The sequence below is a fragment of the Pogona vitticeps genome, chromosome 7 (genome assembly GCF_051106095.1).
Source record: "Pogona vitticeps strain Pit_001003342236 chromosome 7, PviZW2.1, whole genome shotgun sequence".
Lineage (NCBI taxonomy): Eukaryota > Metazoa > Chordata > Lepidosauria > Squamata > Agamidae > Pogona > Pogona vitticeps.
In genome coordinates, this window is record NC_135789.1 from 18,814,007 (window position 1) to 18,838,497 (window position 24,491).

The following is a 24,491-nucleotide window of genomic DNA, read 5'->3' on the forward strand; positions in this document are numbered from 1 at the left end:
CACTGGACTCTCGTTTCATCTCACCCTCTCCTGCCATGCCAGCACCACCACACGCTCAGGGTCGTGCTGGGGAGGTGGCGGCGGCCGCCTGAGCAACCCTCACCTCGCTCTTCGCCCAGGAAGCAGCCGTTGGCGGGGCTGCGCTCGACCAAAACCACGTCGTCATTCTCAAATAGAGACTCGGGAGAGGAGTTGAAGTCGCTCTCCAGGCCCGGCTCAGAGTCGGAGCTGCTGTCGGAGCTGATCTTGATGACGGCGCCGCCGAAGAAGGTGTTGCCAAAGTCGCAGGTGGGCTTAGCAGCTTTGGGGCCGCCACGGACTCTCTGTTTCCCTGCAAGGCCGAGGGGGAAGGCCATTAGAAGGGCTGGCAAAGTCCAGATGGGGGCCTGACGAGGGTCCGTTCGAGATGCCCACCACCACCAGGCTCCATCCCAACTGGAACCACTTCCCGTATCGTCTGCTACTCTCAGGGAAGAAGTAGAGTCTACCTAAGGCTGAAGCTTGGCGGGGGTGGAGGAAAGATAGAGAAAAAAAACCTCCACATCCTCATATGGCATAGACTTGATTCGAATCATCCCTCTCTCCCCTATGTTTCTTTTCAAACCAGGTTATAAACAACAACCCATGACAAATATCACACAGCATCATCATCCTATAGAACAGCAGAGCTGGAAGGTGCTCTGTGGATCATCGAACCCAGCCCCAGCCATGGTTCTGGCCACTGAATCAACCGCTGTAAGTTCAGCAGACTCTTCCGTCAAGTATCCCCCCTGGTCAGAACTAGATATTTAAGCCTCAAGAGGTAAAAGCTGTGGTATAGCACAGTAACAGTGGTTTAGTCGATAAATCAAATTAATCCATGCAGGAAGAAATGAGAGGAGGAAACAAGAGAGAAAAGAGGAAACAAGAGAGAAAAGAGGAAACAAGAGAGAAAGCAAAAGACTAGGCCTGCTGTATTATTATTATTATTATTATTTAAAATATTCTTACACCACCTTTCTCCTTAAAAAGGACCCAAGCGGTTTACATCATGAAAATACAATAGAAGAACAAGATAGTTGAAAAGGTGAGGACCCCACCTTTGGGAAGGGAATGGCCCAGGAAAAATAAAAATGAAAGCCAGATGGAGCTGCAAAAGGCAAGTGGCGGAGAGGAAGGTGGGGGAGACAGGAAGGGAAAAGTTGAGGAGCAGGAAAGGGACGTCAAACTGCCACCACCACCCCCAAGAAGGGTCTTGAGGAACTAGGATTTGGGGGGGCAGGAAGGGGGGGAAGAAGGGTCTTACGTTTTCTTTTAATGCCAGTTCCTCTCTCTCTTTTTCTTTTGGTTGAAGGGAAGTGCTTCTGAATTAGGGAGAGGAAGACGCCTCTGAAAGTTAAGATGGAAATGATTTTATTCCCGCTGTCCGGAGAGCGAATTCTTGCGAACCGCATTTTTTTTAAAGTGAAGCTACCAGAAGAGAAAAGGAAAGAAAAGACCAACCCAAAACAGTGAAGCAGAATAATCTCTTCAGCCCTTGCCCTGGGCAAACACGTTCTGTGACATGAAAGCAGCTGAGCCAATCGGGCGATGCCTGGCGGGTACAACCCCCTTGGCTAAGCTGCTGTGATGTCACAGCATGTTTGCCTAGGGTCAGGGAACGGGGGCAGGGAAATGGGGGCCTAGCACCAGGGTTTGCTTGCTGGGGGGGGCGAGGGAAGAGGGCTTGAACCCTACAGAGGACCCAGAAAAAGGAAGAATGGGCTCAGAAGGATGGGAGGCCCACGGGAGTGGGGCCAGAAAAGGGGAGCTGGCAAACTTTGATGGGGACGTGGGACGTGGGGGTGGCGACCTCTGAAAGGTCCTGCGCTTCACAACCAGGCTCAGGTTTTGCAAGTTCCAGGCTGTGGCTTCCATGGTGGAGCCAACCCGTCTCGTCTCCACTTGTCCTCCGTCCCTTCTGCTTTTGTCAGCATGGCCATCTTGCTCGGCTTCTGATGGAGGGCGTTGTAGGGGGGGGGAGGAGGAGGAGGAGGAGGGAAGGAGGCCCACGAGAACCAAAGCCATTTCCCACCCCGGGGGGGGGGGGAGAACTTTGGCCCTCCTGCTGTCCAGGCCCGGAATTCCCACCAGCCTCCCGGCATGCTGTGGGTCTCATGGTCTGGTTGCCAGGAGAGGGAGAGAGAAAAAAGCCAGGTTGCGCATCAAACCCAGCTCCTCCCCCCCGCCTGGACTACAAATCCCACAATCCATGCCAGGGAGTATGGGAGTGGCCGTTCAACACCAGCAACATCGCCCCAGTGTATGACTCCCACAGATGTAGCTTTGTTGGGGGGGCGGGGGGGGAAGAACCAGCGGGGAGGAAGGGGGAAGGAAAGACGCATCGGGTGGGTGGGTGGCATGGATGCAGAGGAGGGGAGAAAATACAGGGATGGGATGGTGTGGGTCTCCGATTCTCCCCCCAGCCCCCCACATCACTTCTGGGTGGGGGGAAACCAAGAACGCCCAGTGGTTGGGATGAGCAAAGCCACGTGTGCACAAAACTGGATGGTGACCGAAAGGGGGAAAAAAGGACTTTCAAAGACATAAAGAAATGAGGAAGGTAGAACGGGTGGATTTATGCACCCGACCCAGCGTGGGTTTCGTTCGTTGTTGTTTCAAACTCGACGGGACGAGGAGGAGTCCAGGACACCAAAATAACCATTTTCGCCTCAGAAAAGCCCCGATTTGGTAACCCAGGACCACGGACGTGGGGCTGGGGAGAGGAACCTCGTGCAAAGCTGAGCGCCTTGATGGGGAGATTCAGGGTGGGGTGGGGGGTGTCGGACAGGCAGGACTCACTCGGCGGCTGAAACGAAGCAGTTCAGCCGCCCCTCGTTCTCGTCCAGGACCTCCCGGGTCCGGGCTTCACCAGTGGACTGCAAGCCGATCACGACGCACTGTGGAAGAGGGAGAAGGGAAGTCAAGGGGATGGCCAGAGAAGACGGGAGCCCGGGGGGGGGGGGGAGTGAAGCGTTTCTTGAAAATCGCCCTCCCCCTTTTTTTAAAAAATGATGATGAAAACCAGAACTCTGGGCTTTTCAATGAGCGCTCAGATTCTTAATTCGTTCTGTATTCTGGATGGCTTGGGCTTCATCACCCCTCAGCCTCAGAGTCAGCGTGACTCATGCTGAGGGGTGATGGGTCTTGTAGTCACACACACACACACACACACACACACACACACACACACACACACACACACACACACCACCACCACCACCACCACCACCACCACCACCGCTTTCCATCAGCGTCAGCCTTTCCACACCCACACAGTAGGGCAAGAGAAGCAGCCCGGGCAGGACATCCATGGTGGTTTCTTCACCCTTGCTGGATTCCGTCCGGGTGGGAGGAGAAGGCCGCTGCTGAGCGCATACAGCCCCTCAAGTTTGGCACGCCGCCTCACCCCACCCGCAGGTCTCCCCAGGCACAGCCCTGGGCGCGTCCGAGTTCACCTTGTCTTTGCTCAGCTCCTCCTTGGCCAGCTCGACCAGGCGCCGGACTTTGGCGGCGATGCAGAGGTACTTGAAGAAGCGCTGGTGGGCCGACCAGAACTGGCCCCACAGGGACTTGCGAGACTCTAAGCCCATCCGATCGGCCGCTTGTTGGAAAACCACGAGGGCTTCAGCCCACTGCAGACGGGGGGAAAAGAAACAAGCCGGTGACCCTTGGCTTCGGGCGGCCACAGAGGTGGCCTTCGATTGAGAACCACCACATTTTCCGGACACGGTCAGCAACTCTGGCCCTCTCTGTGTTTCTGGCCACTAATTCTACCTCCATTCATTATATCTACGCCAGTCACTTTTTCTCACTCTGATCTACCGACATGCTGGGTTCTTGCGATGATAAAGTGCTGCAGGGGGCGTCACACACCTGCCATCTTGTCAACAGATGTGATTCTCCTTGGAAGAAGCTCCTCTCCCTTCGGCCTGCAGGCAAGTTGCCCCATACCCTCTGAGGCTGTTTTTTTTTCCTTACACCATCAGGAAATTTTAAGGGAGTATTGGGGACACAGAAGCGGGCCGGATAGCTCACTGGCTTAGGTCTCCGGCTATGGAGTCAGAAGCTGGGAGTTCGAATCCCATACGGTGTGCCTCCAGGGAGAAGAGCCAGCCTGGGTAGCCTTGGGCCAACGGCACCGTCCCAGGAGAAGGGAAGGGGGAAACCCCTTTTGAGGACTCTCACCACCAGTCAGAATTAATTTGAAGGCACATGATTACTATCAGGACACAGAAACCTCCAAGGGGGGTGGATCTGCAGGTTGCATGAGATTTCTAACTCACGCTATTCCCAAAACCTGATTTAGAACCATGAGGACTAGAAACTTGATTGATCTTTAGTGAAAGGGCCAGCTTAGTGGCGGAGAACACAGCTTTTCATGGGGATATTTCAATCCAAGAAGCATACACTTGAGTGAATCTCAGGTGCTGGGAGATACTCTCCTTACAGCACCCTAAAGAACTGCTACCAGTTAAAAGCAGGGTCGCTAAAATGCCCGTGCGGCACAGAACCGGGGCAGGCAGCTTCTTTCGCCCATCCAACCTCATCCGGTTCATCATACGCCAAAAAGCCAAGATGGGACCCGCAACTAGAAAGACATGGGTTACGGAAGGCCAAAGACTCCCGGAGGGCAGAAGGCGGCTCGAACGGGAACTCCAAGCTGCGCAGGACCCAAGCGGCAAAGCTGTCCCGGTCGGGAGGCGCAACAAACACTGGGGCTTACCAGCTGAGCGGCCTTATTGTAGACCAGCTTATATTCCTGGTCCAGCGGAATCTCTTCGATTCGGAAAGTGACTCCGGAAAAGCTGAGCTGCCGGGCGATGTACATCCCGCTCACCTTCATGTCCATGGCGACAATTTCCATTGCACCCACACCCCTGGAAGGCAGGAACGGGGGAGGCGGGTGAGAATGACGAGCGGGGGCCCAAAACCTGGAACCAGATGTTTCCCACCAGGCAGGCCGCCGAGAAGGCTCGAACTCCTCTGCGGGGCAAAACTCGCAAGAGCTCAGTGGAGTGGAGGCCTCCGGCTGCGGGGCCATAGGTCAGGAGTTTGAATCCTACACTGGGCTTCCTTGACAGGGGATGGCCTGGACGATCCGGGGGGGGGGGGGTTCGCCTCCAGCCCTGCAGTGGTTTATTCTTATTCTTAAATAATGCCAGCCACAGTCCATCAACACAATAAAAAGGGTGACTGCTTGGAAACCCTCGGGACCATCCAGTCCAGCTCCTGCCAAGGAGGCCCGGGGCTCTTCAGCTGGTGACCCCCAGCAGCCCGGTGTGTGTGTGTGGGGGTGGAGCCAGCATCCCAGCCCAAAAATCCCAAACCTCATCCCAGGCCCCTCTAGCTGGACATCCTGGATTGAGGGTAAAAGAGGAAAAAATCCACAGAAAAGCTGCCGGTCAGAGTGGGCAATACCAGACTAGGCCCAGCTGGGGGGCCCTCAGCTGTATTTACTGATCCACTCCCATCAGTGTGATGGGATTTGTTGTGCCACAGCGGCCCCTGGGCACCAACATCATGTTTGCCTCGAGAGGCAGGCTATCTTTTCAGGAAATCTTCATCAACCAGAGGAGGAGGAGGGCCTCCCAAGCTCTCTTGGGTGTGTGCCTTGGGCAGACCCGGCGCCTGCAAGACGTGGGAGGGATTCCGTGGGGAAGCCCAGAGGAGGCGGTGGGGCGCCTGCCCCTCGGATGGACGTACCGCTTCTCAATGGCGTGGAGGAAGTCGTCGAACGACCGGAAGGGGGTGCCGTCCCCCCAAATCCCCAACCGGCTCATGTAGATCATGTTCTTTGGCTCGGAGGCACCTGCCGGGGCAAGAAGACGGTGGAGGCTGACCGGACGCGGGAGAAGGTGATCACCGCCCCGTGGGTCTCCGGGTACCCCCCCTCCACTCCCTTCTCCAAAAAAAGGGGTTCTGTCCCCATCTCCCTTTCCGTCCTCCCTTCAAACCGGCTGATCGATTCCCCCAAATGGGTTGTGGGGGGCTCCCAGCACTGGGTCCTCCAGATGGCTTTGGGCTACGATTCCCAGAAGCCTTCCCTCACGAGGACGCCTGGCTAGGATTTCTGGGAGTTGTGGTCCGGGAACACCCAGAAGGACACCTGGATTCAAAAGGGCTTCCTCTCCGGCCGAGCAGCCAGAGGGGACTGTTTGGAGAACGTTGGCCGAGGGGGAACTGAGCCAAAGTGTCTCGCTTCCCAAACGGAGCCAAACCGGAGCCCCTTTGGGACCTCCACTGTCACGAGAAGAGCGCCATGGTCTTTCCGTATTTTTACCGCCAAAGTGGGGGTGAATCGCACAGCAGGAAAAGAGGACGGCCAAACAGGAGATGGATGGACCTCCATCAAGGAAGCCACTTGCGGGCTTGAGTTTGCATGAGCTGAGCCGAGGGGCCGAGGACAGGGCCTCTTGGAGAGCGCTCGTCCGTAGGATCGCCATACGTTTGAAGCAACTGGATGGTACAGCGCAACAAACCGCGTGGGGCCTGAACTCGGAACCACCGGAACCTCCACCCACTGGGTACTGCCGGCCGTTTCAATGATATTTTACTGGGAGGAGAGAGGAGTCGCTCTTGATGAACGTGGCCTCCCTGGGTGCCTCAAAGAGGCCGCAACTGTGCCCGGCGGAGCCCCGGCTGGCCGGCCGGCTGCCCCAGCTTCTCACCTGTGGCGCTGGCGTAGACAACCCGGGAGCCAGGCAGCTTGTTCTGCAGGTCCAGCACGGCTTTCCCCATCTTGGTGGAGTTGGCGTTCTTCGCCTTGTGGCACTCGTCGAACACAATCTGGGCGCAGGCGGGCGTTAAGGAGCCAAGCTTGGAAGAGGGTGGGGAAATCTCAGATTGCCCCCCCGGGGGGGCGGGGGGAAGGAGGCGACGCCGACCTGCCCGAGCCCATCCTGGTTGGGTGGAGACCACGGCTGGTGAGCCATGGTCATCCTCTCCTGGGCTGCAGCACCCAGAACCCTCGGGACAATGTTTCACAGCTACTGGATGAGGATTGTGGGCATTGTAGTAAAAAAAAATCCGAAATATTTTGGCCAAGACCAGGCATCAAAACAAAATCACTCAAAGAAGTTGGGAGCAAAGTTCACAAAGACCTTTCCTTTAGCTGGGGGCGGGGCTGAGAAAAAACACTTCTAGTTGCAAGAAAATGTTTAAAAATATATCATTCAAATTTCAAACCGGATAAAAAGGCTTGGAAAGGACTCCTCTCGGCAGGGTTTTCTCCCACCCCCGCTGGCTGCACCGTTTTAATTCTAATTCTTTGGCGGACATAAGACCATTGTTTCCTACAGATGAAGCCCGCCCTCCCCCCGGCAAACTGGAACTAGCCGCTGGAACAACGAGGACTAGGAACGCCTTCTGGCTGAATTAAAAAGGCCAAAGATAAGCAACTTTGAGAGCGGCAGAAAGCCATGTCCGACAGCAAAGTCATTTGAACTTACTTTATGCAAATAGAAGTGACACAAACACACACACAAAAATAAAAACATGCTTCATGGAAAGGCGTGCACCCCTGCAAACTGATGAATATTTTGCTCACAGTGGGGAAAGCGTAAATTTTGAAGTGAAGAAGGCGGCAGGGGGGGGGGGGGAAGAATGGTCCTTAGAGTCGCCCTTGCCCATAAGGAAGAGTCCAAAGGGGCAGGCTGTTCGGTCAGTGCAGGGCAACAATTGAGAGGCGAGTCTTTTTTAAGGTCAATGCCTCTTCACTGCCCATTTAAGACCAAACCCGCCCTCCAATACTTTCAATAGCTCGCGGATAGCTTGCAAGACTATACTGTTGGGCAAGGGGGGGGGAGGAATCTATTTCTCCCCCTGCCGTTTGTGGGGACCGCTGCCATGCTCAAAGGGAAGCCAGAGAGAGGGGTAGTGGAGGACCTCCCAGCCTGGTCACTCAAAAGGCAAGCTCCGGGGGGGGGGGAGCTGATCTGTCTCTCTCAGGATACCACACCCTCAAAGTCCTCCTTGCACCAATCCAGGATCTGCTTCAGCCGTGTCCGGTGCAGGCCGCCGGCCTGGCTTTCGCCGATCAGGGCGGAGTAAGTGGCAAATAACACGCCTTCTGAGGTAGCTGTGTCTCCGTACTTAATCTGGGTTGAGAAGAAGAGACGAGATCGGTCAGAGCAGACGCACAACTCTTGTGCACGGGGAAGAAAAGACAGAGAGAGAGGAAGTCGCCTGGCGAGGATTTACGATTTTCCTCTGGCTGCTTATGCCACCCCGAGTCAATGCGCTCAGCACCTTTCCATCTCCTGATCCTCTTTTTATTATTCTTATTCTTATTCCTACTCCTCCTACTCCTACTCCTCAGGGCAGCCAGAATTGAACCTGGCATCATCCCTATGTAACAGCCGATGCTCCGATTCCTGATCTATACATTTTCTTTCCAAATGCAGGACCCCAGCTGTTTATGGGGGGGGCGCTGAGCATTTACAGGCCAACCAAAAGGAGATGAAAAGTGTTCAAAAGCACCCCAAAAACGGGACGCCGTTTTGTGCTGATGACGGAAAGCCCCATCTCGCTTAACAGCTTCTATCTTTCCAGTCCCAAACGTGCGCGCTCGGGATTTCTCCGCCTACATCCTCCCACTTCAGATGGTTTTATTCTAAAAAGTATGCATATGTGTGCGTGTGGGTGGGTGTGCGCGCATGCACGCACACATGGGTGCAGAGCTGAAAGGGAGGAAAAAGAGAACATGCGGTACCTTATTTAAAGCATGGACCGGAATGTAGGGGGCATCAATATCCTTCAGGTCCCTCTCAGCATCGTATTTGAGATCGTTTGAGGCGCTGAACCTAAAAGGAAAGCACGCACAAAAGCTGTGGCCGTATGACCTTAACTATCCTCTATCGCATGAGACTGTCCATCAGCCCAGTACTGACAGGCAGTGGGGTCTAGTGGGTAGAGGGACCGAGTGAACACTCAGGCGACACTATCTCCCCCACAGTGGGATTTCTTGGCCAAGCAGGGATTTGAATCCTGCTCTCACTGTGTCGCGCTGACTCTCATATATGAGATATACGCAGGGCTTTGAGCACCCAGTTCAAAGGACAGAATTGGGGATTTTTAAAAAATATATACTGGACTACAAATCCAACAATTCCCCATTCGAGATCTACCTGCCGGCAGAGACCTTACACATACCACAATGTGGCTCACCCTGGATTGGAGGCCCAGCTTGGCCTAGCTTCCGATTCAGAAAGAAGGACTCCCAGGTGGCACTGGGGCAAGAAGTGTGGACGCTTGGGCCTTGCTAGGCCTAGCTTGGCCTCAAAGCCTTCCAGCTCAGGCTTGGTCGCCCAGGCGAGCCACACTGAGGTGTCTGTAAGATGTGTGGCAGTCAGTAGAACTGCCACAGTGGAGAATTATGGGATTTGTAGTCCATCAAGTCCACAGAGAGAGAGAGACACACACACACAAACTCACCACAAAGATTTTTTCCTTCCCTTCAGATAGTTTTCAAAAATGATCCCTGCTACCGTTCGGCCTTTTCCAACTCCAGCGCCGTCGCCGATGAGGAATCCGGCCCTTTGCCCGTTGGGGAGTAAAACTTCATGTTGCTGCATAACCCAGGAGGAAAGGAAAAAAGAGGGGAGGAAGGGTCCGATTAAGGGTCCACACTAAATGCCAATCTTCCATAGGGTGTGGGGTTTGAATCCGAGCCCTCCCCGCAAGCGTGAGCCTGCAAACGACAGAGACGTTGGCCGCCGGGGGAGGGCTTTCGGTGAGATTCCTAGAGATTTTAGGGGGTCCCCCTTTTCTGATCAGGCGTACCTGGCAGGCGTACGTAATGGCTTCCAGCTGTAGTGCGGAGAGCAACCCGTTGTCAGCGACGGATGCAGGGAGGGAGAGGGTGTAGGTGATGTCCGGAGGCGGGACGCTGGAGAGGGTGCTCGTTTCAACCACTCGGTCTGGGTGCTGCTTCCCAAGTTTCACTGGAAGCCGAGACAGAAGAGAAGGCTGTCAGCGGTTGGAAGAAGCCTGAATCTGCGGCAGGGGCTGGAAGGCAGCTTCGAGGACCCCATGGCTCAGCCAGAAAGGCAAACAAGAGGCTCCTGGAGCAGATCGCGCCTGCCCTCTCTTCTGGAGGCAAAAAGGTTGGCATGAAGGCTCCAGGCACCTCGTGAGAAGGCAGGACTCGCTGGAAAAGACTGTTGTGCTGGGAAAGGCCGAAGGCAGCAAGAAAAGAGGAAGGCTAAACACGAGAGGGACTGACACACTAAAAAAAAGCCACAGGCGTGAGTCGGCAAGAGCTGGGCAGGACCTTTCAGAGGCCACTCGCACATGGCCTCGCCGCAAGTCGGGCAACGGGATGGGGCGCAACCCAAGCAAACGCTGGTGCTTTGGGAGCAACAGATTTGAGACCATGCCCTGCAGGGTGAAACTGTGCAACACAGTGGCTCGGTCAACACAGCGGCTGGAAGTGGGGACACCTCAAACACCGGCGCCCAGCGAGAGAGCCACCTTCCTGGCCTCTCAAGGTCCACACGTTCCACCGGGGTCTTGGGCTTCTCGCTGGACCAAAAGGCGTCCAAAGATGGAGACGCCACCGGGATCGGAATGGTTTCCACAGAGCTTCCGCACAGAAGGAGCCAACAAGACCAGGAACCCCCCAGACCGGGCCGAAGGCCCGAAGACGGATCGGCTCCTGGCAGCCGGACTCACATTTGGAAGGGACGTAGTCAGCGTAAGTCTCCGCGTGACCGAGCTCTTCCGTCTCGTCGTCTTCCTCCTCCTCTTCTACCTGAGTTTGGGACTGGAAGGGAAAAAAGAAAGACCCCAGACCTCGGTGAGGCCCCGAAGTAGCAGCGCCGGCCGAAGGGAGCCCGTGGCGGCCCGCAGAAAGCGCACTTCCATAGGAGAAAGAGCCTCCGGGGTCGCCGGTTCCCCAACTGATCCATCTCGCAGGGCGGTCGTGAAAACCCAGCGAGAAGGAGGGGGGGTTGCTCAAGGGAGGGAAAGCAGGGGCGTCCACAGGAACAAGCGCCCCACCAAATGGACGAGAAGGCAAACCCTTTCCCAGTAAAAACAAAAGAGAAAGCAGAAAAAGAAGAATGGAGAGAGAGAGAGAGACAGATTGGTGTCCCTCCGCCAGCATCAAAGGGGAGAAATCTGCTTTTTTTTCCCTACCTGAATCGTTGCAAGGAGGGGCGTGTGAGTGTCAGGAGCAGCGGCAACGTGGTTATTGATTCCCTGTAAACCCTCCAAGCCTTCCAGATCGGGAGGCAAGAGCTGGAAAGAGATTGTTTGATTGATTGACTGACTGACTCACTGATTGATTCATTCATTTGTTCATTCATTCCATTGATACACAGTACTGCTCTGTAAGTGCAGTGGACCACTCTGGGTGGTTTTGCAATAGAATCAAATACAATAAGCATGAAGTAAGGAGGAAAAGCCACAACGAGGAGGACAGACACGGAAGAGAAATCACAATTTTGGGTCCCAGGGAGGCAAAAGGCTCCTGCCGGATCCAAGCAAAGGTCTCTCCTCAATCCAGCTGCCCAAACGAAATCGAAAGACTCCTCCCAGTGGGAGCCGACTCATCGAATGAATGGGATTTACACTCATTTAATGGCCTCAATTAAATACCTATTCACAAGCAGAGGAGACCCACGGGGTGTCGTCAAATTGCCTCCAAGGACTGGCAAACCCCTGAATGACCAACCTCCAAAATGTCCCTCGCTTTCCCCTACCCTCAGAGTCTCATCTTCCAGCACTATCTCTTGTTTCATTTTGCACCGGCCCGGCCATCTAGTCACCTCTGGGAACTCTGTGAATGGGCAACCTTCCGAAACATCCCATCCTCCACAACCCTGCTCAGCCCTTGCAAACTCAAAAGTTGTGGTCCTTTAGGGAGTCTGTCCATCTCATGTTGGGTCTTCCTCTTTTCCTGCTGCCTTCCCCCTTTCCCAGCAGGATGGTCTTTTCCAGGGAACCCTGCCTTCTCATGAGGTGACCAAAGGAAGACAGCTTCAGTTTCAACCTTTTTGCCTCCAGAGAGAGTTCAGGCTTGATTTGATCTTGTTCGTCTTTCTGGAAGTCCAGGGTATCTGAAATGCTTCAAATAAATCCATGTTTTCCCCTGCCAGCTTTCTTTACTGTCCAGCTTTCCCACTGATTTACTGAAGCTGCTGTAAATCCCACATGGAAGTTGCTCTCTTCCAGAGCTGTGATCACTTTCCACTATGGCCGCTTTTAGGGAGGACACGAAGAGACGTCTTCTCAAACCAGCAGACCATGTTTAGCTGACGGTGATGATTTTAGCTCTTTGCAGGTTTAACGGATCTGCATGCTACTGGTGATCACGTTTGGTTTTACTGGATTTTGATGTTTACTAGGCTTTTTCTAAAGGGACGTGGTGGCGCCCTTTGAACCGCAGAAGCCTCTGGGCTGCAAGGTCAGAAGACCAGCCATTGTAAGATCGGATCCACGTGGCGGAGTGAGTTCCCGTCGCTTGTCCCAGCTCCTGCCAACCTAGCCGTTCAAAAGCATGTAAAAATGCAAGTCAATAAATAGGTGCCACCAGGGTGGGAAGGTAAACGGCGTTCCGTGTCTAGTCGCGCTGGCCACATGACCACGGAAGATTGTCTTCGGACAAACGCTGGCTCCACAGTTTGGAGACTGGGATGAGCACCCTGGAGTCAGACACGACTGGACTCAACGTTAAGGGGAACCTTTACCTTTACCTATGGCTTTCTCACTATTTTGTGGTAGGGCCTTTTCCAGCTCCACAATTCTCTCTTTCTACAACTGTCAGGGCATACGTTCATTCAAAAGGTGGCGCTGGAGCTTGGCAGAGGGCACGGGCCACCAAAAAAAGACCGACAAGGAGCTGCAAAATCATATTAAGCCTCACTAGAAGCTCAAATGGCTAGATCGAGGTTAGTCCTTGATCAGAAGGCCACACGATCTGGAAAAGACCCTCATGCCCAGAAAGGCAGAAGGAAGGGCAGCCGGAAAAGAGGAGGACCCAACACAAGAGGAACCGACTCCCTCCAGGAAACCACGACGTTTGATTTTGCAAGAGTTGAGCAGAGCCGTGGAGGGCGGGAGGTTTTGGAAATCGCTCCTTTGTGGGGTCGCCATGAGTCAGAAATCATCTGATAATCCATAACAACAACTACTGCACGGCTGTAAGCGGCTTTGAGGACTACCTAGTATTTGTTTATCTATTCATTTTACCCCGCTTTTTTCCTTGAAAAGGAAGGAACCCAAGGCAGCTTCCACCCTTAAAAAACAATGATTAAAAGGCTAAAAACAGGAAGTATACAAATACTGAAAAAAGAACTAAGCCCATGCCACACTGTAAGTGGGAAACCAAGATCCACACCAAAACCGGATTCAAAGCAACAAGGCGCACAGAAAAGGCCAAACAAATTGTGGCCCTTGCTTATTTTCTTGAAGGACCACCAGTTTTGCCATTCCTGTCCCCCTTTTTCCCTTTTCCTTCTGCCAACGTAGCCTTTCCCTCTCTGCTTTCTGCCATTGAGTCTTGCTGTGTTTCTTTTGATGGATAAGTGGCGCTCGTTTATGAGCTACACAAACACACACACACACCCCTCACTTCTCCTCCGATGGTGGGATACGTATGTACAGGCGGCCCCCCTCGGTGCTCACAACTGCCTGTGAATTTCACGGGCTCAGCAGGGACCAGACCCCAGCCGCCCCCTCTCCTGCATCAGAAAGGTTTCGATTTTATCGATTTTAAAGACTTCTCAAATGTTATGTCCTGGTTTCTTTATCTGAGCGGCCCTGGGGCTGCAAGACCTAAAAGTGGGCTCTGGCTAGTTCGGAGACCAAGGGCTATCAAGAGTCACCCCAAATGTGCCATCAAAGCCACGTGGGCCTTTAAAAAAAAAAAAAAACCTGATTCCACGGAACTCTCTTCCCTTCTTGCAGGAGGACAGCAATGAAAATCAGAGGGTTGCCAACCCTGGCGTTGCTCAAGGGGGGTCGGGGAGGGCAGTGGCCGGCGCTGCCAAAGACACGTGTCCCCAAAGCAGAAGTGAAATATGGGAAAACCAACCAGGCACCAGCATGCTGTAATGATTTCCCCTTTTTTTCTTTTCTGAAAGGAAAAAAAAAACCCACACACATACACACAAAAAAACACACAACCAACCCTCTTTCATTTCCTGGAACTCTGAGTCACGATTACCAGCAGGAAGTTGGACAAGAAAATGAGGGGAGGTTGTCTATGTTCCTGAGCAAGCAGCTGGAATCCACAGGTACTCAAGGAGTCACGCTACTGCGATCATCACCGGTCCTGGGTCACTGGCAGGAAGACATGAAAAGCTGGGGAGAGCGGGGGGGGGGGGCGGTTGGGAACGCTTCGGCAAAAAATTATATGGATGGACGCCAGGTGAGCGAGGTTGGCTCGGCAGCTCAAGGAACCGGCGTCGCCGATTTATCAGGCTGGGTGAAGTCTCCTGAATGCCAGGCGACGACTCGGATTACAGACGTGCACAGCTAGAAGGGAAACTCGGAGGTCCTCTAGTCTGACCCACCCCACTGCAGGAAATCGACAGTGAGAGAATCTGGGAGGGATGGCCGCCGACCTCAGCTGAAAAACTTCCAGTTAAAAACAGCCCATGATTTGGAGGTCCTTTACTCACGTTCTTACATAGGTCTCCCTCCACACCTTTCATGTACACCTGTCTTCATGGTGTGGATACACCTGCCTGCCTCTCATCCATCCATCCATCCATTCATCCAAATATATTTATCCTGCTTTTCTCCTAATATTTAAAAGCTAAAAACAGGACATGGACATGTACTAAAAAGGATTAAGTACCACACTAAAACACAGTAAAAAAGCAACACCAAAAACACACTCCAAGCTGTAAGGCACAACCATCCATTAAAAAAACCCTCTTGGGCAGGCAATCATCACAAGGAAGGCTTGCCTGAAGAGAAAGGTCTTTGGAGAGCCCAGTCGGGGCCAGGCGGGCCTCCAGTGGCAGGGAGTTCCAGAGTCTCAAGGAGCAGCCACCGAGAAGAAAGGACTCCTCTGCCGGGTGCCGACACAAGGGACCTGTGAAGGTGGCGGTACCGAGGGAAAAGGCCTCTCCGGATGAAACGTAATGGCTTGGCAGGCTGATCAAGGGAGACCCCAAGCCAAGCCATTGAGAGCTTTATAGGTTGAAACCGACACTTTGAATGGCGCCCGGCCAGGAACCGGCCGCCCATGGATGTGACAGGGTAATTCGGGGATCCCAGTGACCAGCCCCATTTTGTCACCCGGCTGCTGCCCTTTTGCAGCCATGGAAGTTTCCAGACACTTTCCAAAGGCACACAGAGCGTCATAGGAATTCATGACTTTTTGTGAACGAAAACACACTTTTTAAAAAAAAGGTGGAGTAAATATTACAGGAAAAAAAGTTTCTAGCAACAAACAAGAGAGGATTCCTGGAAAAAAACGCAAAATCGGGATACAACAAACTGCAGGAATTGCATGAAAAGCGCGCACACACCAGATATTTAACCCAAACACGGCCAACATGCAGATGGCCAGTGAAACAACACACGCCCAGCATCTCAAATATAAAACTATGACAGCAGTTGTCTGTCTTGTGTTTCAGCAAAAGGATGTGAAACTCTGTTCTGATTGGGGAAAACTGCCAACCTCGAGCAGGATTTTCTGGAAAAGACCATCCTGCTGGGAAAGCAGGGAAAGAGGAAGACACCCCCCCATGCGAGATAGACAGACTCCCTAAAGGAAACCACAACTTTTGAGTTTGCAAGTGTTGGGAAGGGTTGCAGAGGGCAGGGCACCGGGGAGAGCACTTGTCCATGGGGTCTCCCGGAGCCGAGGGTAACTTGACGGGACACAACGACAAACCAAAAGAAGGCAGTTTGCACTGAACAAGACAGAGGAGAGAAATCAGGTGATGTCAGGCAGAGAGATGGAGATGGATCCCACCCTAAGGGCTGACCTCTATTTGGTTCTGCTGCGGCTGCGGCTGCTGCTGCTGCTGCTGGGTGCTGACATCCCAGAGGGTGGGCACGTGGCTGAGGTGGTCGGCCGGCAGGAAGTCCTGAGTGTCGGCGATGTCCGAGAGGGAGTCGGCGGGAGAGGAGAAGAGCGAGTTGCTGGAGAGGTCATTGAGGTATGCCGAATCCTGAGGGGACAAAAGAGGCAGGCGTCACCCACCCTTACGCCAGGGAGGGGCCGAGGCCAGGCTGGGCGTCCCAGCGGGTCACCAGCCACCAACAGCATCCGGCACGGAGGCAAGAACAAACCTCGGCCATCCTATCCCATTGGACTACACCTCCCCTCATCCCCAGCTGGCTTGTTGGACTACACCTCCTATCATCCCCAGCCAGCCAAACCGCCCCTTGTGTCCTCTAGTGGAAAAAACATATTAATTTTTTTTTTATGGGGAGGATTCCAGGAGTACTGGAAATACGACAAAACAGCTCCATGTCATATTGCCTGGGGAGCAAAAGGAGGTTTTGGACACCCCAATTTCCCTCCTCCCCCCCCCCACAGAAATGCCAGCCAATCACGCAAGGGGTGTGTGGGGCTGTTTTGCAGGCTCTTCCCGCCTGATTTGCAGACAGTCTGCAAACCCCTCCACAGGTGCATTCAATCAGCGGGAGGGCTGTGTCAATCCAGCCACTCAGATGGGCCGGCCGGCTTCCCACCTGAATTGCAGTGACACCCCCACCCCACACCCCACCCCGGGCTCTCTTCAGCCCTTCCAAAGACAAACTAAGATCCTAGTCCTCATGACTCTGAATAAAAACTCTGATCTAAACAGACAAGGTCAGAATCTACCCCCACCTACCCACATATGTATTGTCGGCTCTGAGTGGTGGTAGCTTTCCAGAATCTGCTCATCAACTCACCCCCTGATTCGGTGGTTTTTGTTTTGTTTTGTTTTGTTTTTTGGTGGCAATATTGGACCTTTGAATCCAGGACCTCCTGCATCTCAACCAGGTGATCCGTCGCTGAGTTAAGAAAGGAAAACATCTGCCAAGGGTTTTCTCTGGAAAGCTGTGCCCGGCCTTAACGCCCCCACAAAAACTGACAAAGGGAAAACAAATCTAGTCCTCCTTCCGTCCCACCCGGGCTGTTTAAGATGCTGCGAATGGATTTGGTCTTGGCACCCAGAGGCTTCGGAGCCAATTTTTCCTCTTTTGGGGAAATCAGCTCCCCTCCCCCCCCCCCCCCGTGGTTGCAGACCCTAAAATGAAGCACCTTTATTTCTGTATTTCTGAGAAGCAGCCGTGCTAGCCCGTTTCAGCTGCAACCTAAAGCAAAAAAAAATAATTAAATATTGTGCCCCTTTTAAAACCAACAGTTTCATTCCAGCCGTGAACGCTTCGTCGCAATTTGAAGAAGTGGACTTCCGTCTATGACAAGAACCAGACCAGAGGGCGTCCGTCGTTCCTAAAGGCCTCGCTCTGCTTTCAATCTCAGTTCTCCCTCTTGAATATTTTGCCGCGTTTTTAAAATCCTCCACTGGTCCAGGTCTAATTCAGCCACAGTCTTAACAACAACAAAAAAACGCACTGCGATAAACACCACATGGGGAAATATAAGAAAACAAGGCGAAGCAGGAGTCCCGTAATCAACTCACAAAGGGGTCAAAAAGCATGAGACGACGGATGGTCCGTCTTGAAATCCCGAACAACAGCCTGATAAGGCGGGCCAAGAGTGGGCAGGGAAGGCCCAGAAATGGCGATGCCTCCCCAGCCGCCGCCTGCCTTCGTTGCAGGTGCCTGGGCCTGGAGAACTTTGAAATAAACTGTTCTTATTAATAACCGTAGTTCGTCTTTAGTTTTCACCATTTGGGGGAGGGGGGAAGAGGAAAAAGGGGAAGGAAAAACAAGACATACTCTGCAGCCGAACGAGGGCTCCCAGTTTGGAACCCAGCTGGGAAAAAGCAGAGAATTGAGTCCTAAAATGTTAGATTGGGAGGGGAACCTCAAAAGTCATCCAGTCCAGCCCGCCACCAAGACAGGGCAATCCAAAGCAAAAAGATTCCCCCCACCGGGGCCCCCATGCAGCTTCCGTTTAAAAACTTCCCTCCCAAATGAAAAGAAACACCACACCGGCCAAATTGTTGTGAACAGCCTTATAGCCAGGAAGGTTCAGTCACCGTAAACGCCATTTTTCTCCCCTTCTGGGTCAAGTGGGGAGTGTACAGTCCCATGACCTATCCTTCCTCAGTAAAATATGACGCCCTCCTCGCCTCTTCCCATCAGGACTGCCCTGTGGAACTCCCTGCCACAAGAGGCAGTGGCCACAGGAGCAGCAGCTTCTGGCTCAAGGTGGCTTTAGAGCCGAATCGCACCGTTTCTCAGAGGAGGCAGCGACGCCTGATGGAACAGCCGTCAGCCACGACTCTTACAAGATGGACCAACCACCAAAGGCTGGCTAGCGAGGCTAAGGAGCAAGGAGGCCTGGTTCCATAACTTAGTCCACGGTCAGCCGGGGTCACGGCAAGATACAGCCATGAACAAACCTAGCATGCCAAATTATTTATTTTCTTTTATTTATACCCTGCCCATCTAGACCAAAGGTCTACTCAAATCCAGCATGACTTCCTTTAGCATGTTTTCAGCAAGGAGAAAGAGGAGGGATTTGCTCACCAGCTGTCACACAACCGTCCTTCTGCGGATCGCATACTCCCCGTTTACTGGCAAACGGGGAACGGAGCGGGTTGCCTCTGGAACGCCTTTTCAAAATCCATCTTAACAATAATGAAATGAGCCACAGCATTTCCGGCTGGGTCCAACCTGGTGGCAACCAGGATTTTGCACCATTCAAACCCCAGACCTGCGTTTTCCTCTTCCCTCCTCTCCCTTTCCTTGGGCACCACATCGTCCTCCCACCCTGACAGGTGACCTGACGGCCAGCCAGTTCATTAAAACCTGATGCTCTCCACGGCCCGAGGCTGATATGGAGTCATTCCGTAAATGCCGCTGGGAAGGATGAACCCCATCGGATCAGAGCGAGGCCTCTGGCTCTCCTAGCCACCTCTGCCCTCCACCTCTGCTTTCACTCTTGCCTGACTCGAGAATGGAAGTCCTTCGGGGCAGAGACCCACCGCCACTGTAAGAAGCACCACGCACGCAGACGCCACTTACAGAGAGATGGCCCGGCGCTGGCAGCGGGCCCCTTTGCTGAGCGTGGTCGTCAAAGAGCACCAGCTGGTGGAGGGGGGCAGAGTCAGGAACGGGGGGAGCACACCAAGAGGGGCAGAAATACTAGGGGGGGGACCGAATCCGAGAGGGTCCAAACCCCTATTCGGCCAGGAAAGCTCATGGACATTGATAAGAACCCAACAGGTGGCTTTTGACAGCTGCTCACCGAATAACTCGGAAGGAGGACGAAGACAGCAGAGCTACCGCGACAAGTCTCCCACATCTGGTCCTCTGGGGTGGACTGCCTCTGAAGAGGGAGGTTCCTCTTTTTGTGACCCATCCTCTTCCACAGAGCACCCCGATCCCTCCCAGGACCGTGGCCAAGTGGGGTTTTGCCACTGATAAGCTCCACAACACCATTGAAACCTTTGCAAATCTAAGCGCTGGGGGAAATCTCGGCACCAAACCCACGCAAAATCTTTTCAAAACCCAAGCAACACAGACCCAGCTTGGTCTTTAAGGTGCTTTTTTTTTTTTTTTTACAATACGGTGCAGCAGAAAAAGAACTCCAGCCCCATTTAAGAGGACGGGAGCATAAAAGATGTTCTGAACAGTGGCATTTCACACAGGGTGACCTCCGACATTTCCCAACTTCCTGATCGGTCAAGCAGCTAAGACCCAAGAGAACCCCAGTGATGTTGCCCTGGCAGCTCAAACTCGAACTCAGAACTGGAAATGGCAGGAGCAGAAAGGGATCCCAGGCTCAGAAAAGAGGAAGGAGGGTTTTGGAAAGAAAGAAAGAAAGAAAACATGCAGAAAAGGTCCAGTACCCCATTTCGCCCCTGACACCCCCCTCCCTGTAACCACGAATCCTGAGACTTTAACACGGCACTCAAAGCGTCTAGAGAAATAGACAATAATATCCTTTTGCAAAATTAAACGTGTTCGTTTTATAGGTGCCACAAGATGCTTTTCCACAAATCCTTTCGCTGAGGTTAAGCGTCTCCTTGTCCCGAGCCGGCAGTTTTCTAGAAGATCAGCCCCTTTTGTCCGCTCGGGGCCGCCACGAGTTCGCATTGACTCAACCGCTTTCTAAAGGGATCCGGGGTCAAAATTCAGCAGCACATGATGGCATCATTCAAGTGCTACCCTCATTAAAGTGCTCCCGACAGGCAGGAAACCCGGCAAGAGGCCCCCACGACGTTTCGGTTGAGCCGATTTCTAGGGTGCCTCTCCGAGTCGGCTTCCCTGTTCTGCCCAAAGAGACTTTAAGGCTTGGCCAAGAAGGGGCAGTTGGGGGAATTCGAACTCTCCCCCTTCTGCCTCTGTAGCCGGACGCCTCAACCGCTGGGCTCTCCAGCTTGGTCCGGTTAATATCTGCTCTTTCGCAGGAGAACGTTTCTCCTCCGACCACCTTTTGCTCTTCCTTCCACGTCTTTCTCTTCCTGATCCTTTCTCAACCCTTTCCCCCCCATTGTAAACACAGGCATTTAAAGAAGGGGGCCAGGTGGGGTGGGGGGGGGTCCCTTTCCTCCTGAAACACCCGGGAGCCTCTGACCGACCACTCTGGGCTCACGCGAGGCGGAGTGGTGGTGGTTTGAAAAGGGCAGGATCTGCCCAGGGGGGCATCCTGGGTGAAAAGCAAACAAGGAACTAAGAGATAAGGTGCCTGTTCAGGAAAAAAAGAAAGAAAAGCAGCAAAATTATGAAACGGATTCAGTGGCTTCGGCACCCGGCCGCAGAGCCAGAGGCGGGGAGTTTGAATCCCACCCACCCAGCCCCGGACTGGATGATCCAGCCCTGGAAGCCCTAAGATGATGGTTTTAACATGGGCGCAGACTTTGAGGAATTGTTCCTCTCCCCCCCCCCGCCTGCCAGGGACAGCCGAGGGGGGCAAAATGGAGAAAACCGAGGCAGGGTGTGCGAGTGTGTGTGTGGGGGGGTGCAGATTGGGTGCAGTAGAGGGCCGGAGGCAGACGGAGTCTTTCTCTCTCTCTCTCTCCCTCCTTCCTTCTCCTGGACTGACACGCGGCTGGAAGGCTCGCCCGCCCCTCTCCACCCTCTCTGCCTGGGGAACGTTTCAGAAGAGACCCCACACCTGGGAACCCGGCGCCAGACCCTCCCAGAGGCGTGAGGTGAAGCTCACCCCCTCCGGCGAAGACGTACCCGGGTGAGGGTAGCTTTCGTGTGCCCCGGAGGCGTGCCAGGGCTGGTCTGCCTTGCCCAAAGGGAGTTGACATGTTTGCTCAGACCGGACCGGGCGCCCGGAGAAACACACACAGAGACACAGACACCCCGACCCACTCGGGACCATCAAGGCAGGGAAAGGAGTCTGGACTTTGCTCCCGGGGAAGGTCAGTGGGGTCAGCCTTTTTTTAGAGCGCCCTTTCCCTGCTGCAGATGGATTGGCACTCATGTGTGCATCTATCTGTGCGTGTGGAATACACGCGCTCGTGTCCAAGGGTCAGCCTTATGCTTAGAGGGACGGCAGCGAGAACCAAGCATCCTGTGGCACCCTCCAGCCGACGGCAGGGCCAGCAAAAAAGGGCCGCCTGCTTCGCCAGTGGCACCGGACGGCCGAGGAGGAGAGCCGGCCGGAGCAAAGGAGGGGGAAAATCACTAAGTGGCCACAAAGCTTTTATGGTATGGCCGCCACTCTCTTTGCGTGTGTGTCTGTGTGTGTGCCGTGTTCCCTCCCCACCACCCAAAAAAGGAGCAAAACCAATTGGGGGGGGGGGGAGAAACAAGCAGAAAAAGTTACCTTGAAGAGAGAGGCGTACTTGAGCCAAAATTGCATTTCAGACATAATAAGCCGGCATGCGAGGCAGGGCGAGGCGAGGCGGACCCGAGCAAAGAGGGGGAGCAGATGTTCTCAGCACCCAAGGGCGACAGGTCTGGTTTCATGACAGCGAGGAGGAGACGGCCGTTGGGAGAGCCAGGGCGCAGCGAGGTTTTTAAGAATTGGCCCTGAATCAGAGACAGCAAACTGGGGGGGGGGGGGGGAGAGAGAGAGAGCTCCGGGCAAGGGAGGGAGGGAGGGAGGAGGAGGGTGGCAGACGTGGGGGGGGCTGGAAGAAAGCCACCCCAGCCTGTTCACACACACCCCTTTCCAGGCCTCTCCTCCCCCGTGATAAAAAAGCCCATCACGATTGGTGTCGTCAGAAAGGGAAGGCATGGACTTCCTTTAAATCCAGCCCGGCTGACTTTCAGGAAATGAAGCGCTGCCTGGTAAGTCAGTGCATTTACTGGCAGTGAGAACAGAATTACTGTATGTCCTGCAATTTAAACCACAGAGCCACTGTAAACAAAAAAGTAAGAGAGAGAGAAAAGGGGGGGGGGAGAGAGAGAGATACCAGCAGCAACTCGGGTTCAAGGGCAGATTGAAAAGCTCGGCCTTCGTTCCTTCCAACTCTTCTCTCCTAGCTCCATGCTCACCCCCTCCAGCAAAAAAACCCCAAACCAACAGAAAAGTTTTTATCCCTCCCTCCCAAGCTATGCTTTAAAAAGAAGTAGAAGAAAAGTCTAGCGGGCTGGGTGAACTGAAACCTGAAGGTTAAATTTAGCCTGAGGATCGTCAGACAGACTGCACTTAAAAAGGAACTGACTTGGGTTTTCGCTCCAAACCAGCTGCTGGAGCAGCAATATGTTGTTGGAAAGGAATGAGACCAGTTCGGCCACGCTTGCCTGCTCGTATTTGGAACGGCCCAAACAGAAATTGAACGCAGGACCGGTAAATAAGTTCCAAAATCTGCAGACTGTAATGCTTATCGGGACCCACCACCCTGCACGACGATGTGTAAACATTTGAATAATCCCTGAGTCGTCTTTAGACTAGGCAGTTAAAAAGCCTTCATGATGAAGAGTTCCAGTGGAACCCTGAAGCTGGCACCCTTGTGTATTATAACTCTTGTTGGGTGCCAGATCAATCTGAGTTCAATCACCATTTAAATTCTAAAAAACTCAATTTAATTTTTTAAAATCAATCTGGTGGTGTTTTTTTTTTTTTTTTTTTTAAACTGATTTTTATCCATCCTGGTTGGGTCTATGCAAATCATCACCCACCTGTGGATTGTGAGTTTATATATATAAAATCCTTTTAGCTGAAAAACATTTTTATTCAGAAATTCAGACAAAGCTCTGGCTGACAGGGAGGGGGCTTTTAACCAGAGTATTTCTCTGATGTATTCTTGGATGCATTATAACTACTTTAAATCTGTTTTATGCTTTTGTTGCTTGGATTTCATGCGATGCTACCACTGCTAAGTCCCCATTCTTTGGGAGAGAGAGAGAAAAAACAAACAGAGGGATAACTTGAAATAACCCACAAAATATCTAAAATCAAAGCTCTGTTCCCGATGTCAAACTGAAACAGAAGCTGAAAAATTATTTTTAAAAACCGCTGTGAAATTCAAATCAGAACAGAACTAGATTTTCTTCTTCTTCTTCTTCTTCGTCTTCTTAAAAAACAGCAAATTATGGTTCATGGAAAGAGTTTTATTTAAACGCACGCAGGCATACCCAATGTAGGACACTTACAGGCCTCGTCCGCCATGAATCATGACGAACTTTTGTGAATTAATACCTGGAAGAGGTTTATGGGTTAATTTTGCTCTTTAAATACTCCCCGGGTGTCCCTAAAAGATTTCGGCTTTCTAAAGAGACGAGGGCTCACGGTTAAGAACCCAGGCATGCTGTTTTTGAAAAGTTTCGAAAATCAGCCGGCAGCAAGGGGATGGAAACCTTTTCCGAAACGAGACTTCATCGCCAGGGAGGGAAACATCTGGGGAAAGGCAGCTGGCGAAGGGGCAGAATCGTTGAGAACGGGTGAGCCGTGGATGGTGCTCAACATGAAACTGACAGGACCTGGTGGAAGGCAGCTTTCTAGTGACACCAGGTCTCCATCTAGAACCCTGAGGACTAACATCTTAGCCTACAGAGCCCTTCAATGCTGGAGCGATTCTAGAGAAAGCCGGAGAGCCCTCTGCCATATCTACACTGACTGGGAAGGTGTGTTTTCCTCCATTCCTCTTTCAGTCACTCCTGACCACAACCATATCATCGCTGGTCTATTTCTTTGCGATATCGTCTTAATTATCTTTGAGCGGCAGAGCTGGAAGGGACCCTGGGGGTCATCCAGTCCAGCCCCTGCAAACGAATTCTCGCCATTTAAACTGGAATAGGCGAAATGTTAAAAACAAACACGGATAGGAAGGGAATGGCCCCAGATCCTGCCTGCTTATGCCGGCTGGCACTTGACGCCCGTCAGTGTAACTCTCAAAGGCTAATCCCTGCCTGTGAAGAAGTCAGCGCAGGGTGCCGGCATTCTTCTCCGAGCGGCAACACACAGACCCCAACTGCAACGCTCC

General features: G+C 53.0%; 1 protein-coding gene across 3 annotated transcripts in view; it reads right to left on the bottom strand.

Moving 5' to 3' along the window:
* Positions 1-24,491, bottom strand: part of SBNO2 (strawberry notch homolog 2) — a 68,531-nt gene that overhangs the window by 11,995 nt on the left and 32,045 nt on the right. For 2 of the 3 annotated variants that reach the window (XM_072978199.2, XM_078378890.1), the window contains exons 5-18: positions 15,966-16,151; positions 11,158-11,259; positions 10,693-10,783; positions 9,802-9,962; positions 9,454-9,587; positions 8,732-8,822; positions 7,974-8,117; positions 6,690-6,807; positions 5,725-5,830; positions 4,745-4,898; positions 3,477-3,653; positions 2,821-2,918; positions 1,286-1,368; positions 104-331 (exon numbers count right to left, since the gene is read on the bottom strand). In XM_072978199.2, the coding sequence (XP_072834300.2) occupies positions 104-331; positions 1,286-1,368; positions 2,821-2,918; positions 3,477-3,653; positions 4,745-4,898; positions 5,725-5,830; positions 6,690-6,807; positions 7,974-8,117; positions 8,732-8,822; positions 9,454-9,587; positions 9,802-9,962; positions 10,693-10,783; positions 11,158-11,259; positions 15,966-16,151 (1,873 nt within the window). Of the gene's footprint in view, positions 1-103; positions 332-1,285; positions 1,369-2,820; positions 2,919-3,476; positions 3,654-4,744; positions 4,899-5,724; positions 5,831-6,689; positions 6,808-7,973; positions 8,118-8,731; positions 8,823-9,453; positions 9,588-9,801; positions 9,963-10,692; positions 10,784-11,157; positions 11,260-15,965; positions 16,152-21,886; positions 22,061-24,491 lie in introns of those variants that run through there. The other variant, XM_020794174.3, reaches the window with a different exon arrangement.